The sequence below is a fragment of the Colletes latitarsis genome, chromosome 11 (genome assembly GCF_051014445.1).
Source record: "Colletes latitarsis isolate SP2378_abdomen chromosome 11, iyColLati1, whole genome shotgun sequence".
In the NCBI taxonomy this organism is placed as follows: domain Eukaryota; kingdom Metazoa; phylum Arthropoda; class Insecta; order Hymenoptera; family Colletidae; genus Colletes; species Colletes latitarsis.
In genome coordinates this window covers 27,074,690-27,093,042 of record NC_135144.1, presented here as the reverse complement: position 1 = coordinate 27,093,042, position 18,353 = coordinate 27,074,690, and the positions used below count along the sequence as shown (strand labels likewise).

Here is an 18,353-nt window from a genome sequence, read left to right as displayed (position 1 = left end):
CCACAGCCGAAAATAATTTTTTCAGAACGATTTGAAATTTTTTAATTTCACCGAGAAATTTGTCCACCTTCTATTATCCTTTGGAAATACAAAATAATTTCTGTATTAACACATACTTTCAACGACATATACTTTAACAAAGCCCAATAAAAAAAAAAATTCTTTTTCAATTCTAGACAAGAATACCCCCTTAAGAACCTGTTAGAGTAAAAACTAAAGTTTAATTTGTGCTTCTTATGGTCTCGTTTAACAAATCTTTCGCCCACGAAAGGTTTCTAAATACGATTTATCCTCCCCTGTCCGATCTGAGTAATTCAAGTCGAAAGTAAAAGGCACTTTGTTTAACTAGATTGCTAGTAGACGGTCCCAAGGTTGGTTTGGCGAGAGATAGGACAGTCTGCGTCGTAGACAGAGCCTACTAACCGGAGGGCGTAATAGTTGGATAGCTATAAAATACAATTTCAGAGGGTGTCGGTTTAATACCGCGCATACCTGGCGAATATTTCATCCATTATCTGCATTTCGTAGGTATGCAGACATCTGCCTAGCGTTGCATCCGGTGGAGGGGTGGGCCAAGAGCAAATGGTTGATGTATACCAGGCGTCGCTGGATGACAGCGTTTCTCAAAGCATTGAGCGGTCATTGTTGGTGGTCTTGACAACGAAGGGGCGCGGTTGCGCCGTTTCGAGGGCTTTGTTCTACCCGTGGAGGGCCGCGTTCAAGAAATAAGCATCGTTGACGCCCGGCGGAATCAGCGGCCGAGAATTAACACGGTTGCGATCAGCGATGGGATCGAGACTGGCGCGTTGTCACTCATCTGAAACGAAATTAATCCAGCAACGTGTTATCGTTCGATATCGAAACAATCTATCGAGTTTTCAAAAGAGATTTCAGAAAATGGTCACGTTCGTTTTATTTCTAGTTGTTACTTTTCAAATTTCGCTTTAACGCCAAAATTTCGCGACAATAATGGTCTTCGATCGCGGCGAATGAATGCTCCTCGTTTGCGAAACACGCACACTTGAAATTCGATGTTCGACCCTTCGTTGCGCGCATTTTTCTCTTAAATATACGGTGATGGAATTTTTGTTACTATGGAATTTTCGGGATCGTTGATTACGCTTCCGGGCAGCGAAAATGCAAAATTCGAAACAGCGGATTCCATATGGTACGGCTCTGTAAAAGTGCATGCACGAGCGTTTGCACCAAAACAACGAAGATATACATAGACTATAAAATTTGAAAGATTCGTCCAAGTATTAACGGATGGAACATTCGGATCTTTGTGTTCGAGAACAGGTCGTTTTATTTGCGATCGAGTGGATGTCGCGCGAATCAGTGAATTTCAATTCATCGCGCGCGCGCGCGACTGTTGCACGGCTGAAAGGGCGCGAGCAAGAGTGCAGAAGGGTCGTGGATAAAAGCTCGCCATTAGTCAAGCGAAACAAATGGAGATATGCGCTGTATACGTGTGTTGTAAACGGCACCTTTGACTCGCGCGCGGAGATAATAGAACACGACCCTTTAAACGCAAAGTGGCTTGGGAAGACGGCGGACGGATTTTTCAGGCGCAGATCCGTCTACCCGGGCTTGAATGTAACACGATCTACGAGGCATTCGCGAAACTCACCTTTCTCTACATTTCTACACCGCGAACAATTAATTTTTACGTTTTAACGATTACAAAGACAAATTTTAATCTACATTACGATTGTCTACAATTAAAGTTTTCGTAAAAGATTCTACAGTTTTGATCGAGAAGCGTATATAAGTATGAGAACGTCTACACGCTTTTACACGTACGAAGAATAGTGGAGAAATCGAACTAGAATTGTGTCTGTATAAAATTGGGAATATCGGTTGGGTTCGTGAAAAATAAAATAGCTCAAATACATATTGATACAGGGTATTCGGTCACCCCTGAGAAAAATCGTAATGGGAGATTCTAGAGGCCAAAATAGAACGAAAATCAGGAATACCAATTTATTGATGGAGGCTTCGTTAAGAAGTTATTAACGTTTAAAGTTCCGCCAGTACTGAATTTTTTTCTCGAAAGTGGGTAGGATTTCGGGGGTATGTCTGTTGACCAAAAATTATTGTAATTGACCCCCGTAACCGAAAATAATTTTTCCAGAACGATTTGAAAAATTTGTTTCTCGTCGAAAAATTTAGGCACCTACCCCCTGTCGATTTTTCTTAAAAATTCGATTTTCATTTTTAGTAATTTTGTTTGACGCTATACGTAAGTGCCCATGAGCTCTACTTCAGAAAAAAGTTTCATTGAAATATACTCACTATTGTATGAGTTATGACTGTTTGAACATTGGACCATTTTTATGGGGTTTTCTCCATTTTGCGAGGTCAAGGATCAACTTTTCGATTATTTTTAGAATTTCTACATATACTCCATCAAAATACGCGTAGTTTGCTTTTTTAAACATTAAAATCCTCCAATCCGTTCGGGAGTTATGACATTTTAAAGATTCGCTTGAAATTTCAGGGATGCATTTCTAGCCTCACATTAGATTTTCGGTAAAGAATTTTTTTCTCGAAACTGAGTAGGATTTCGGGGGTATGTCTGTTGACCAAAAATGCTTGCAATTGACCCCTGTAACTAAATATAATTTTTTTAGTATGATTTGAAACTTTTTAATTTCGTGTAAAAATTTCAATAGCTACTCTAATTTTTTTCTCGGAAGTGGGTAGGAATTCAGGGGTATGTCTATCGACCAAAAATGATTGTAATTGAACCTTGCAACCGAAAATAATTTTTCCAGAACGATTTGAAAAATTTGTTTCTCGTCGAAAAATTTAGGCACCTACCCCCTGTCGATTTTTCTTAAAAATTCGATTTTCATTTTTAGTCATTTTGTTTGGCGCTATACGTAAATACCCATGAGCTCTACTTCAGAAAAAAGTTTCATTGAAATATACTCACTATTGTATGAGTTATGACTGTTTGAACATTGGACCATTTTTATGGGGTTTTCCCCATTTTGCGAGGTCAAGGATCAACTTTTCGAATATTTTTGCTATTTGTATATATTCTCCATCAAAATACGCATAGTTTGCTTTTTTAAACATTAAAATCCTCCAATCCGTTCGGGAGTTATGACATTTTAAAGATTCGCTTGAAATTTCAGGGATGCATTTCTAGCCTCACATTAGATTTTCGGTAAAGAATTTTTTTCTCGAAACTGAGTAGGATTTCGGGGGTATGTCTGTTGACCAAAAATGCTTGCAATTGACCCCTGTAACTAAACATAATTTTTTTAGTATGATTTGAAACTTTTTAATTTCGTGTAAAAATTTCAATAGCTACTCTAATTTTTTTCTCGGAAGTGGGTAGGAATTCAGGGGTATGTCTATCGACCAAAAATTATTGTAATTGACCCCCGTAACCGAAAATAATTTTTCCAGAACGATTTGAAAAATTTGTTTCTCGTCGAAAAATTTAGGCACCTACCCCCTGTCGATTTTTCTTAAAAATTCGATTTTCATTTTTAGTAATTTTGTTTGGCGCTATACGTAAGTGCCCATGAGCTCTACTTCAGAAAAAAGTTTCATTGAAGTATATTCATTATTGTATGAGTTATGACTGTTTGAACATTGGACCATTTTTATGGAGTTTTCCCCATTTTGCGAGGTCAAGGATCAACTTTTCGATTATTTTTAGAATTTCTACATATACTCCATCAAAATACGCGTAGTTTGCTTTTTTAAACATTAAAATCCTCCAATCCGTTCGGAAGTTATGACATTTTAAAGATTCGCTTGAAATTTCAGGGATGCATTTCTAGCCTCACATTAGATTTTCGGTAAAGAATTTTTTTCTCGAAACTGAATAGGATTTCGGTGGTATGTCTGTTGACCAAAAATGCTTGCAATTGACCCCTGTAACTAAATATAATTTTTTTAGTATGATTTGAAACTTTTTAATTTCGTGTAAAAATTTCAATAGCTACTCTAATTTTTTTCTCGGAAGTGGGTAGGAATTCAGGGGTATGTCTATCGACCAAAAATGATTGTAATTGAACCTTGCAACCGAAAATAATTTTTCCAGAACGATTTGAAAAATTTGTTTCTCGTCGAAAAATTTAGGCACCTACCCCCTGTCGATTTTTCTTAAAAATTCGATTTTCATTTTTAGTAATTTTGTTTGACGCTATACGTAAGTGCCCATGAGCTCTACTTCAGAAAAAAGTTTCATTGAAATATACTCACTATTGTATGAGTTATGACTGTTTGAACATTGGACCATTTTTATGGGGTTTTCTCCATTTTGCAAGGTCAAGGATCAACTTTTCGATTATTTTTAGAATTTCTACATATACTCCATCAAAATACGCGTAGTTTGCTTTTTTAAACATTAAAATCCTCCAATCCGTTCGGGAGTTATGACATTTTAAAGATTCGCTTGAAATTTCAGGGATGCATTTCTAGCCTCACATTAGATTTTCGGTAAAGAATTTTTTTCTCGAAACTAAGTAGGATTTCGGGGGTATGTCTGTTGACCAAAAATGCTTGCAATTGACCCCTGTAACTAAATATAATTTTTTTAGTATGATTTGAAACTTTTTAATTTCGTGTAAAAATTTCAATAGCTACTCTAATTTTTTTCTCGGAAGTGGGTAGGAATTCAGGGGTATGTCTATCGACCAAAAATGATTGTAATTGAACCTTGCAACCGAAAATAATTTTTCCAGAACGATTTGAAAAATTTGTTTCTCGTCGAAAAATTTAGGCACCTACCCCCTGTCGATTTTTCTTAAAAATTCGATTTTCATTTTTAGTAATTTTGTTTGACGCTATACGTAAGTGCCCATGAGCTCTACTTCAGAAAAAAGTTTCATTGAAATATACTCACTATTGTATGAGTTATGAATGTTTGAACATTGGACCATTTTTATAGGGTTTTCTCCATTTTGCGAGGTCAAGGATCAACTTTTCGAATATTTTTGCTATTTGTATATATTCTCCATCAAAATACGCATAGTTTGCTTTTTTAAACATTAAAATCCTCCAATCCGTTCAGGAGTTATGACATTTTAAAGATTCGCTTGAAATTTCATATGTCTATTGATCAAAAATGATTGTAATTGACCCCTGCAACCGAAAATAATTTTTCCAGAACGATTTCAAATTTTTCTTTTTCGCCGAAAAATTCAAACACTGTCCAAATCCCCCAGGACACCAGTTAAGGATTTAACGCATCTAAGAAATTTATTTGTATTATCTTTACGGTCAGTCCAGACCATTTGAATTTTACGTTATAATCTAAGGTCAGAATCTCATCAAATCTAAACGATAGAACGTTTAAAAACCCCGTACATTATTATCCAAGATACAAAACGTAATAAGCAACACAGGCGTACAAATTTTCATTTTGGTATCGCAAATAAGTATTATAAATATCCAATTGCAGGCATTGCAAGCTAATATTGTATCAGTATCGCGGAATAATAGCCACTGCATCTATAAAAAGAACTGAAAAGCTCGCTTAAATACTTGAAACGATTTCGAGCACGGGAACGCGTGCAGATTTCGCGATATACGAAATTCCGCGAAGAGATTCTCGCGCTCCGAGACGGTTTCGTAAGTAACGAACGCGAAAAATGTTTCATGAATTATTGGAATCGCTCTGACGGGATGGAAACGGCACGAACTCGCCGTTCTGCAGATTTACTTGACGCGTTCGCAAGAATCCTCGGGGCTGTTCGTGGCGCCGGAAACAGATGTTGAGCCACGCGGGGTCACGTGCTTGGTAACTCCCGAAGAAGCCGTGCATGTTTTAAAGGGCAGCCAGTAGCTCCACGTTCCAACGGTTTCATAATCTTTCACTTAACTTATGCTCGTTGGGTTTTCCACTTTGACGCGTGCACGGACAAAGAGCCTTTATTTTTTACTTTTCGGTCGAACAATGCCCCGTGTGCTTTCGTTTTCTTTCGCTCGAGACCAGGAGGTAAAATAATAACGCGAAACGGAGTTTAATTAGCGACGGAAAGCCAAACAGTCGGACGCTTGCCGGGTTTCTACTCTTTTCTTGCTCCTCGCGACCGTGTTTAAAACGATGATCTATTGCACTGTACACCTGGATTGAAATTCTCGAGGGTTCTTAAAATTAAAAAAAATCATTTTTAATTTCTTTTGTTGGATATTTAATTCTGTATACTTCCGTCTAAAGTCACGTGTACCCAACGTCTACGTTTTTTAATTAATTGTAATCTTAAAGTAACAGCTTTGTCCACAGTTATTTTACAACTTCACCAACATGGACAGTAGTTTGAGTTCATTAAAATATAAATTGTTAAATTTTTTCCAAATATAATTTCCGTTACAAATGGTTGAGAATAGAAACGATGAAATATTCACGTGTCGGGAACTATGTCAGTTTCGCTGAAAATAATTGGTCAGAAAATAACTTTGGTACGGTTGACCGTAGATAATTAGGTTAATAATAAATAATTTGATCGACGGGGCTATCGAGCGAAGTTCTCGCTATAATGGAACGGAGTCGTTCGTCAACGTGTTTCCTGAAGCAAAGCTCTTGCTGTCGAAACTTTCGCTCGAAAAACTTGCTCGTCAGGCCTGTAGGCGAAATCTGTTTGTTGGAAAGTTTCAAGTTCTTCTTGGAAGAGAGAGAGAGAGAGAGAGGAGAAGCAAGAAAAAGCGAGCGAGTAAATCTTGAATAAAGTAACGTTAAGTGTGAAAATACCGAGAACACATTTAATGCCTGTAAGATAATAAACTTTCGTTTAAAGGGGGTTAAGAGTTTTTTCCCTAAAAAAAAAAGAGGAATTTAATATTTTCAGCCGGTTAATTCAACATTAGAATACCTGTTGCATCGTGTATTATGAACTACCCCGAAACTGTTTGTTAAAATATAATTGCATTAGGTGTGTAGCTCGTTAAAATTAATCAGTAATGTAAATCGTGGTAACGTATTGTCTTATTAGATTATTTTATGAACTGCAAGGTAAATAAGATATTGTAATTATACAACTCTGTTTGAATATTGAATGAGGCCATTGTTGAAATCTCTGAAACACGTTTAACGAGCAAATTTGACTCCTGACCATTGCCGTTATTTATTTATCAAGCGGCTGGATAAACATTATTTTCCATAAATCATACAGTATGCGCTAACTACACGGACATAATTAAATATATTTTCTACGGATACGATGATGCAGCTTGATTATACTGTGTATTCTTGTTCGTTGTTCAATTGTACGATGAAAAGGTATTATAATTGAAAACGAAATATGTATTGAAAGTTTGAATTATCGATAAAATTCGAAAAATTCCCTTTTTAACGAAATTATATAACGAACAAAAATTTATTTCGCGTTACGGATGGAGTAACCGATTCGCAAAGGAACGTTTTACAGTTTTCGGTGTTCCGTGAATATCCTATTTGTGATTCGAAACAGGGAAGGCACACGAGAGAGGATCCACGGCAGTAGCTTACGCCAGTGACGTTCATATATTGCGATTATCGCCGCTGTCATCATCATTATCCTAGGTGTGTGCCCGGACCATTAGGTTCGGTCAATTTTCCTAAGAGCCCTTCGCGTTGTTCCGGATGGCGCTCGACTTCCACGCAAACAACAGCGTGCGTGTCCCGAGCAAAGAACCCTCCACACAACCGGAAATATCGATGATGATCACGAGTCAATCTGATAATAGATAGAAAGGACAAACCATTTTAATTTTGGCCTCACTCTCGAGGGATTCGTATTCTTGGAAACGTCAAACGAATGGCTACTTTATGAGGGTCTTTTACTGAAAAAATTTGCTATGTTCTCTTTGGTATTTTTTTATAAAGAAACTATGCAAGTTCTTGCATCGACATTTCGTATATATATGTATTACTCTTTCGGTAATATTTACAAATTTTTACAACGAGTAACAGTCGAAATTAGTGGCAGTACAGGGCCTAGAAAAAGTGTTCTAAATGGCTTCCTGTTCATTTGAGTCAAAAAAATGAAAAGAACAGAAACATATTAATAATTAAAAAAATGCCAATATTTTGAAGTTGAAATATCGATTTTGTTCTTGTTTTTAACTTTAGTTCGATGATATACCCCTTAATACAGTAGAACATTCGTTATTCGTCCATTGTTTTCTTTGTTATCGTAAAAGTTAAACGTGAAATATTCTAAATATTTAAAAATCAAGACGAAAATCTAGTTACACCCAAGAAATCTCTAAAATTCAAAACATATTAAAACATTTCTAATCGCAATTTAATTTAAAAATTTCAAGAACACGAGTTTAATGCTCGACGTACGCTCAATTTACGCTTTAATTTCTACTTTCTACTACGCATGCCGGCTGCAATTTCAAAATTAGACGACAACTTCATAATTATTATCGTTTGTATATTATTTTAATTAACGACGGTGCAATCTGGTCGTGCAGAGGCACTATGGTACAACGAAACTAAATTTATTCATTAACTTCGACGTTCCGGTTGTTGGTTTCGACCCCCTTTAGGAATAATATCCTCAAACGGAAAATATACACTTCGTCAGAATTAGGGAAAATGTCGAATTCGTGTTTCCGTGTCGAGTCGCGATTAAATGACATTATAATAAATTCCTTACGCTGAAAGAATTATGCACGACCGTTATTTCAAACGATGTTGGCTTTATCTTCAAAGTTCATTCTACGTTATTAGTATTCAGCATGATGCTTCCATTCCTCCGACCCCTCCCCACTCCTCCTTTCCAACGTTACATAGTTATAAATCCGTTTCACCGTGTTCCCTCGTGTTAATTTAGAACACGCATTCTCCCGCTTTCTCATAGTCGAAGCTGACCTTTTCCTCGCAATTTGCAACTGTGCTCGTCCTGGAACTTATCAAGAATTTTTCGCCCGCGAGTACACGCGACGCGTTCGCGATAAAAATTCCGAAAGCTCGTGCGACGCGAGAACGAACCGTTCCGAAATTCCAAAAATTTCCGTCTCGAAGTCGATGAAATACTTTGCCGCTGAAATATATCACGCCTGACGCAATGGAAAAAACTTTTGCTTCCCCAACTGTTGCCCAACCGTAACAGAAACTGGTCAAAATCTAACTGACTTGAGTTTTGTGAAAATCCTAACAAGTGGTTTTTGATAGAGTCGACGTTTTTTAATTGGTCGTATTCCTGAAAAGGAAACCGAGTTCTGGGGGGTAGATAAATAATTTTTACTAATAACACGTTTGGGAATTAAACATTACATGTTAAATTTAAATTTGGTAAGTAAGAGTACTTTATCAGAAGTGAAATAACTTCAGTCGCACGGTATGACAAAGTGTTGAATCGTCTTGGAAAATACAATTTTCTGCAGACCCAAAGTGCTGTGTAACAGATGGAACGGACTTCTCTTGCAAAATGCTTGTGTACACAGTGGCATTCGCGGAACTTCTACAAAGTTCGGGTAACACTTTTGCCCAGAAACGTATCTCCGAACAATTTGGCTATCTGCGGACACTGGCGAGGAGAACCGAATTTTGCGAGGATCTTGACTTTACTGGCTTCAAAAAATTAACGATCAAACACGAAAATAATGAAAAGCAGATAAAGGAAACACCGATCTAAAAAAAAAACTCGACGTAAGGAAACGTGTGAAAATCAAATTTCTGCTTTTCAAATTGAATATTCCATTTTAACGACGTTTTTATTGTACAGGACGATACGGAAATCTCGTTTTCTCTTTCCTAAGGATATATTCGAAACTGAAATATAGTGACTTCGGCAGAAAATAAAAATTTCAAGGGAGGGGGGACTGATGTAACAAAAAGTGCGAGCCACGATGGATCGTTGTCGCGAAAATGCACGCACGGGTTTCGCGTTTCTGCGCGGTGTAGCAGAAATTTGAAAATTCATCGCTGGCGTCGAGAGCGCTTTCAAAAATCGAGTACCTGACCCAACGAAACGAAACGAAGCACGTTTCTCAATCTCACCGCAATTTTATCCAGGCACGGCCCCTTCTCCATGCACGAGTTATGGCCTCGATTCTGGCTTGTTTCGATGAAAAATCGACTGTTTTATTAACTGCGTCCTCTCAAACTTCGAGACGTTAACATTACATTCTAATAATTTTTAGTGGCTTTGGACTTTGATAGGAATGTAATTGAACAACTATATTTTCTCTCCTTTGCGACTTATTAGTCACAACACTGGAACCCTAAATAAAATTTTATTTTAGAGTATTCTTTGAAATAACGAAGATGTTCTAATACGTAGGATAAACAACTTTTCTACGACTTATTAGTCACTAACACTGGAACCTTAAATAAAATTTTATTTTGGTGTATTCTTTGAAATAACGAAGATATTCAAATACGTGGGATAAACAACTCCTTTGCGACTTATTAGTCACAACACTGGAACCCTAAATAAAATTTTATTTTAGAGTATTCTTTGAAATAACGAAGATGTTTAAATACGTAGGATAAACAACTCTTCTACGATTTATTGCACAAAATAATTTAAATCGTAATTAATTTAAAGAAACAAAGGAGATGCAACTTCCATAGAATGTACGAGGCTATATCGACGTTTCGAAAGCCTCGATCTTCGTTGTTGTTCGAATCAGTTTCAATGAAATATCGAATGGCGCCAGGGATGCATGGGATATGTATCCCCATACAATTTCAGCCCATCTCCAAAATCTACAACAATGGTATCCCGGATCGATGTCAATTAAATCATTAATCCATTAAAGCCACTTTCGTGCTCGATACAATCCCCTTCCTCGATCCTCGCGCACAATACACCCGGCCATTTTGTCTCATTAATCACTCGACTCCCGTTTCCTGTCTCTTTGATTCGCGGATGGTTGATATTTTTTCCTCCCCCGTCGTCGAGGTCGTTGCTTAATATTTATCATCGCCCTTCTTGGCTGTTCAACGCGAGAAGAAAATCGGAACGCGCGATAAATAAAAATAAACGCGCATTGAGGGCAACGTGTGCGAACGCGTCGCGGTCGGGGAGAGAGAAAGGGATGAAAAGGAGCGTCTTAGAAGGACGTCGTGCTGAGGGTGGACTGGGGGTGGCTCGTGGAACGAGAGAACTCGCGGATAAAAGGTTGACAGCTTTCCTAGCATTCTGCCCTCTAAGCGGCCCGAATGTTGTCCTAAAAATGTTCCCCTCGCGACGGAAGACGAGAACAAGCCGGAAGGGTGAGGGGCTGGCACATTTATCCCTTGTGTCAGGCCACCATTTGCTGGCACGCTCGCTCGTCCTTAATGTCACGGACTCGATACGGGAAATAGCCGCCTGGGCGTCGCGACGCCCCACACTGCCCGCCAAAATCCGCTCGAATTTAAGCAGCAATCGATTCTCTAACGTTTTCGGGGACGATGATTGCTAATCTGAGCTTAAAACTTCCATAAACAACATGGCTATGAAGAGTTAGAAATAGTTATTAGGTCTGTTTGAAAATTTGTATTACAGTGTTTTCGGGGACGATGATTGCTAATCTGAGCTTGAAACTTCAAAAAAACAACATGGCGGAAAAAAGGTTATTAGTAGACTGCGAATGTTAATGCATTTATGGGAAATCTTAATTCCCAAAAAGCTACAGAATGCACTTAATATGCAAAAATATAAGAAATACTTCAAGTAAGTTTCGAATTATTATATTTAGGATTTGAGATAACCTCTATTAATTCTAACACTGAGGCTGTAATAATTAAAAGAGCACTATTCGTAACGAGTCGTCAGACCAGTGTAATTTTTATTTAGTAACGTTTGAACGCTCTCGTATGAAAAATTGTTCCGAAAATAAGAAGCGTCGGACATTAAAATTGACCCGCGAGGTAAGATCGTTAAAGAAACAAAAGAGAATTGCGAGAAAAGACGCAGCATCCGCTCCCGGGAGATTTATCGCGTGGCCCTGGAGCACATGAATTATGATAAGCTCGCAAATGTGATCATTATTCATAAAATAATCGATACTGAAACTTTGAACCCGTTTTAAATTACCGTCGTTAAACTATTTATCCGACTGGTTTAATCACGAAATAATCAACACCGAAACCGTGAACGCGTTTTAAACTATTTATTCGATTGAAACTCGAACTCTACACGGTATTACTGATATTTCTAATTATCCAAGCGAGTGTAATAACGAATTTTTCATTCTACGTTTATTTAGCTCTTTTATTTAGTTACTCGAAGAAATTAATTTAAAAGAATGGTATTTCGACTCTTATCGGTAATGGATTTTTCAGTAAAATTTGTCCATCGATCCTAGTCTGATTGTTAAACTCGACTCGCGTATCGAAATTGACTTCTGCTCGACGGTGTAATTTACTTAATGGACTTGTGGGAACAGGTTTAAGTAAGTAGCCAACCGACGGTGTTATTTACAGACGCGAGTTTAAAAGTCAAAGTAAAACACAGAGTCTGAAGTTACTCGGTGGGCATAGCCACTAATGACAGTAACGAAGAAAGGAAATAAAAATTCTCAACGGAAGATCGTACGTACTTCTTTCGGCCATGATGTACTTCTTTTTACCGTTTCGTTTCCACTGTTACTCGTGCAGCCACGCAGCAGTGGCGTGCAAAAGTTTTCGGACAATTACTTTCCTAGTCTTTTCCTAGAGAAAGAACTATCCCTTAGACGTTAAATAAATATTTCTGTTGCAACGTTTCTGTCTTGTACCTTGTCTTGCTCCACTCCGCTTCGTTATACCTTAATTCCGAGTTATTTCAAATTCATCTTTCCTTTCTCTCTCTAAAACGAAGTCAGAATCGCAACTGCCCCGGAAACTTTTGCGCCCCGCTGTACGTAGAATTGCGAAATAAATTATTACTGCAGTTTATATTTCCATATCTGTAAATGCACGTTACATCCCTCTAGCGTTGTACCAACGAACACATCGATACCGCTGTAACGTGTATTTTAACATATGTTCAAAAGCCTCTTAGCAAAATAGAATATTCCCCAATTTAGTTTAGTTACAGTTTGTTGCTGAGATACAACGAACATTCGGTAAAAGCTCGCGAAACGATAAGATACTTACAATACCCCGGGTGGATTTACGAACCGTAGGTGGAAAAACGGTTCTCATTGCGCGTAAGAACTTTGCAATGCAAATGATCGCGTACGTTTGCAAATAAAAAATGGCTCGAGAATTTTTTTTTAATGTTTCATTTACGGTATCTCCGTAGCTCTCGTCCCTCGTATTTGTCGACAATAATGATATACTAACTGTTTATTTATGATTTGTAACGTTATATAACAGAGTACGTTGATCATTAAATACGCAATAAAATGCAATAATAATTTGTAGTATCATATAACACAGTGTATTTACACGAAATTTGCAATTCGAAGCCATTTGGCGAATTGGAATAACAATCATATATTTATAAATAATGTTCGAATCTGTTTTTCGAAACAGTGTAATAGAAACGCAACCGTAACCAAATTGGATTACGAAATAAACAATTACGAATTAAATAAACTCGAGATGTTTACATGGTAATAGATACGACAATAGTCAACGAATCGTACACGTAGAGCTGGACTCGAATTAACTAAATGTGTATAAAATACTCTTCGAGTAGAAGATGTTGGTGAAATTCAGCTACGATGCATGACTAGTGTTATCATAATAATTTTCGTGCTCGTTTAGAAGTTATGGTTTTCCATTTTTCTTGGGATACGCTCAGTAGGGAATTTGTATGGCCCCGCTGAGAATCCCTGCGTCGAGCTATCAACAGTTCCGTCTGGAACAGCGCTCGAAACACGGTTTTCAACGCTTCGCACTTCGCGGGGGTAAATCACGGGTTCAAGGACTGTTGGAAATCATAAGCTGACTGGAATATTGTTGCGGGGCACTCTTTTTCGAGTGCTCTTGGGAACACGTTCGAACACACGTCCCTCCTGATGTTACGTCGTTCATAACTGCCACACATCTATGGATGATTTGTGTCTTTCGTACGGTAACGCGCGCGGAAGGAAACGACGCATATAAGGCCATAATTCCACAGGGTTACGTGGAATATAAATCTCAGTCGAGCGTGTCATACGATCCAATAACAAATTGATGCCGCTTGTCGGACCGGCTGTAAACAGAAACTGTAGTTATGCCGTCGACTTAACGGTTCGACGTGGAACAATAACCCACCTCGAGGTGTGCATTATTGTTACGATCGCGCGAATAATCGATACAGGGTGCACTCGAACCGGTCGCGTCGTACGAATCGAATATTTTTCATGAAAAGATCCATGCTTAGGCCCCTGATTCTTCCTTTATATTAGATCTCGAAAGATTACGAGTACATCGTTGTAAATAACTCATAAATACTATTGTTTAACACTAAATCTACCGACACTTCGTGTGTACCCATTACTCAAAACATGCATACTTAGTATTCATTAATATAAGTTTCAACGGATAGGAGATAAAACGCCCTTGAAAACGAATTTTGTTTCGAGTCGATACCGTAGTTAATTTCGGAGAAAATTTACGAAAAAATGACATAGTAATTATGCAAACATCCTGTATACAAATTTAAATTAATTTTCAATTAAATTAAACAATTTATAATCCAGTTTTATCGTGCACCAGTCGTACGATCGATAAGAGTGCAAGAGTGCATAGAGTCAAAGTAAATTTCAAAATAAACAAAGAAGACAGCATAAATAATAATAATTAGTATGCTCGTCAGATAGAGGATGAAATGCCCTTTAAAATGAGCGTTCGTACGAGTGGATAGCGTAATTAGTTCCGGAGATATGAGGATTTTAGTCTCAAGTCGATGCGGTGGCTAGTTTCGGAGATATAAGGCTTCAAAGTTTTGTTTACGTTTCATTGACGCGAGATGAATGAATTCGCGCGCGCGTAAATAGTAGCGCGTAGTAAATTCTTGGAAACACTACGCGGAACTAGGTCACGACAGTCACGTTCGTAGGGTAGGTCAGCGCGACGCACGAGCGAGCGAGAGGTCCGACGCGTCAGACGAAGACAGCGATAGTCGAATCGAAAAAATTACCTTTTACATAAATTGCGATATCTCGGAAACGGAAAGTCGGATCGTCAAAAACCAAAAGCCATTTTAAAGGGGAGGCTTTGCCGCTGCTAACGGTGGCTCAATTATTAATAAAACCCTAGTAGTTTCGGAGCTGCACGCGTCTAAAGTTTTAGTATTTTTAATACGCGTCGTTACGCTGTTCTACGACGGTCAGCGAGTGAACAGTGGAATTTTAAAAATTACGCTTTTCTTTACACGACGATATCTCGAAAACGGAAAGTCGGATCGACAAAAACCAAAAGCCATTTTAAAGGGGAGGCTTTGCCGCTGCTAACGGTGGCGCAATTATTAACACAACCCTAGTAGTTTCGGAACTGCACGCGTCTAAAGTTTTAGTATTTTTAATACGCGTTGTTACGCTGCTCTACGACGGTCAGCGAGTGAACAGTAGAATTTTAAAAATTACGCTTTTCTTTACACGACGATATCTCGAAAACGGAAAGTCGGATCGACAAAAACCAAAAGCCATTTTAAAGGGGAAGCTTTGCCGCTTCTAACAATGGCTTAATGATTAATAAAACCCTAGTAGTTTCGGAATTGCGCGCATCTAAAGTTTAACTATTTTTAATACGCGTCGTTAGACTGTTCTAATACAGTGAGAACTGAAGATTCTCTCCTCTCATCTTTGCTATACATATATTTCCTATTTACATCGGAAGCTAACCAGAATTTGATATCAAATTTTGTTTTTTACAAAAAAATATAAATCATTCAACCGATCAGATGATCGGTCATGGTAGGCAAGAAAGACTACATATTTTCCTCAGAAAACAATGAATAATAGAAATGAATATTGTAAAATTCATTGTACGTATATTATAAGAAAAATCGTGAATAAACGAATATTTAAAACGGTCATTTAGCACATTTTGCTTTTCAACTATTATTTACATATAAATTAGATAACTGTCGGTACTATTTTAATGATTATTTTAAAACACAGTGTTCTAACAAAATTCTAATGTAAGAAGCAAGTATCGTTCGATTTTAACAGCCGTACGAAAAACGTTTCGAGATTATCCGCGCTCTTAATGGCACTGGTTCAAAGTAGATACTATAAAGTAACTGTCCTGTAAGCATTAGCTGCATCTTTTTGCCCGTTTGGTTGTTATTGCTAAATTACTGATTCTTGTCGCTGCGTTCAGCCCTGCCTCGGGACTCCATTGGATGAATCGCGTGAACTATTGCTGGCTGTTTCTCATAGCTTTCACTTTGTCGAGAACAAAAACACGCGACGATGAATCTGGGTGCAACGTTACTTACTTAACGTCGAGAGGGCTGTTCGAAAGTTGCAGAAATATTGATGACGCGAAATAAATGTCACGCTAACTTCGTAACGACCGCTAAAGTATGTTTTGTTCGATTCGTTCGTTTATTTCATACAGCGGTACTCGATTGTATAACAATATTATGCAATTTGTTCCGAATTTGCAACGTCAAAGTAAAAGAATTCTGATTAAATAAATTTTTGACATTATCCTATATAAGAAGGTTATTTTTTCTTACGAAATTTGATACCAATGATATTACTGACTCGCGAAGAAGAAGTTCTAATGTATTTTTTTACTCTGTGCAACTCCAAACACTACATTTTCCCCAGCACTTTCGTCATGCTTGGAAATTAAGCAAACAAAAATCAACTCTTCTATCTACGATATAGTTTTTATTTTTTTAAATCATTATGCACTTCAATGTAATGGCTAAAAAATAAATCACCTGCTCATTTTTGCAGCTCGTTCGAACGTTTATCCTCCGCTTTAGAACAGGCTACCATGAATCGTAAAAATTTGCCAATACAATCGTAATGGTTGACTTCTCGCGCGAGAGATTGTCGAATACGTCGTAGAATTGGGAACGTAATGTAACGATAATAAAATTTCAGCCAGCAGATACAACAGTAACAATGAACAAAGTTTCCCCATCCGTCGTGTTACGTGTATTTGCGCAGCTCCAATCATCGCGCGTCACCACCTTTCGTCCAGCTTCCTTCCTCCGACGCGTCCTCGTTTTTCCAGGCTGGCTGTTTCGCGACTCGAAGTTCAAAGAGTATCCCGATCGAATATCGAGTAATTTTGTCGCGTTCGAAATAACGTCCCTGAATATGCAACGCAACGTTCCCGAACCGTGGAATAAGGGTGACTCGCCTGGATTTCGATCGTTTAACATGCAAATAACCCCGAATCTAGAGGATCCTCCCTTTTTTCAATGTGCCTCAGTTATGGAGCGCGGAAACACCGACGAGGCCGAGTTCAATATTCACAATATTTAAAAAAAAAGATGCTCTAAGACTTTCCGAGGGGGGGTATAACAACCCAGAGCCATCCATTATTTTCAAACAAATTCAAAAACTGTTTGTGCACTTTTCTATTGTGATACAAATTGTTAAAACTGCAATTTGAGTCTAACGAATCGACCAGGTTTCAACAGAATATCAAAAATACGAAAAAAAATAAAAAAAAAAATAAAAATCGTGAATTTTACATAACCCATCGATTCAATGATTTTATAAATATAAACCTTGAGGGACTAGTATAGGCACATTTACTGTGTGCCTCACATTTTGTGCAGAAAAAACGAACCGGAGAAATGTGGTCCATGATACTTAAAAATGGAGCATGCAAAATAAAATAAAATAAGTAAATAATAAAAACGATACAATATAGTAGAGCCTTCCATATTCGAACACTCTATAATCCTATCATTCCCTTTAAAATCAAAAAGGAGGCATGCAACGTAAAGTAAAGTAAATAAATAATAAAGAACCCTCTATAATCCTATTATTTCCTCTAAAGGGAATCCACCACCTTGTAAATTAAAATCACAAGGGGACAAATTGACTGCTTCCCTTAAGCGTTGCAAGTGTTTTCCTAGCGGGCAGAGGTTCTCAACCTTGTCCATTTTCGATATCTATGTTTCTAACGAAAGAATTATTTTGTTTTTTGCAGGCGATTCGGTGCCAGTTCGTCACTTGTCGCTGATGAGTCTGCTTCCAGACACGAAAGGTTACATGACTTACGAGGGTAGCACGACTCACCCCGGATGTTGGGAGACGGCAGTGTGGCTGATCCTCAACAAACCCATCTACATTACCGCGCGAGAAGTAAGTGCTAACCGCTTCTATCTCGTCAATTTATTATTCAGATCCCTCAGACTTTTATTACCTTTTTCACGTCGGCCTGTGACGCCCAATTTGTCGATCCTCTTGCTTCCAGCGTTCTCAAGATACAACCCCCTATAGTCTGCGTATAACGCATATAAAATGATACGTTCGAACGCTTCGAGAAATAAGTTGATACGCGACGCTACTAAAAA

The 18,353-nt window shown here is 37.9% G+C and overlaps 1 protein-coding gene across 6 annotated transcripts in view; it reads left to right on the top strand.

The window, feature by feature from the left end:
• Positions 1-18,353, top strand: part of Carpa (Carbonic anhydrase-related protein A) — a 415,480-nt gene that overhangs the window by 391,170 nt on the left and 5,957 nt on the right. For all 6 annotated transcript variants that reach the window (XM_076778852.1, XM_076778851.1, XM_076778848.1 and 3 more), the window contains one exon: positions 17,987-18,141. In XM_076778852.1, coding sequence (XP_076634967.1) covers positions 17,987-18,141 — 155 coding nt within the window. The remainder of the gene's footprint in view (positions 1-17,986; positions 18,142-18,353) is intronic.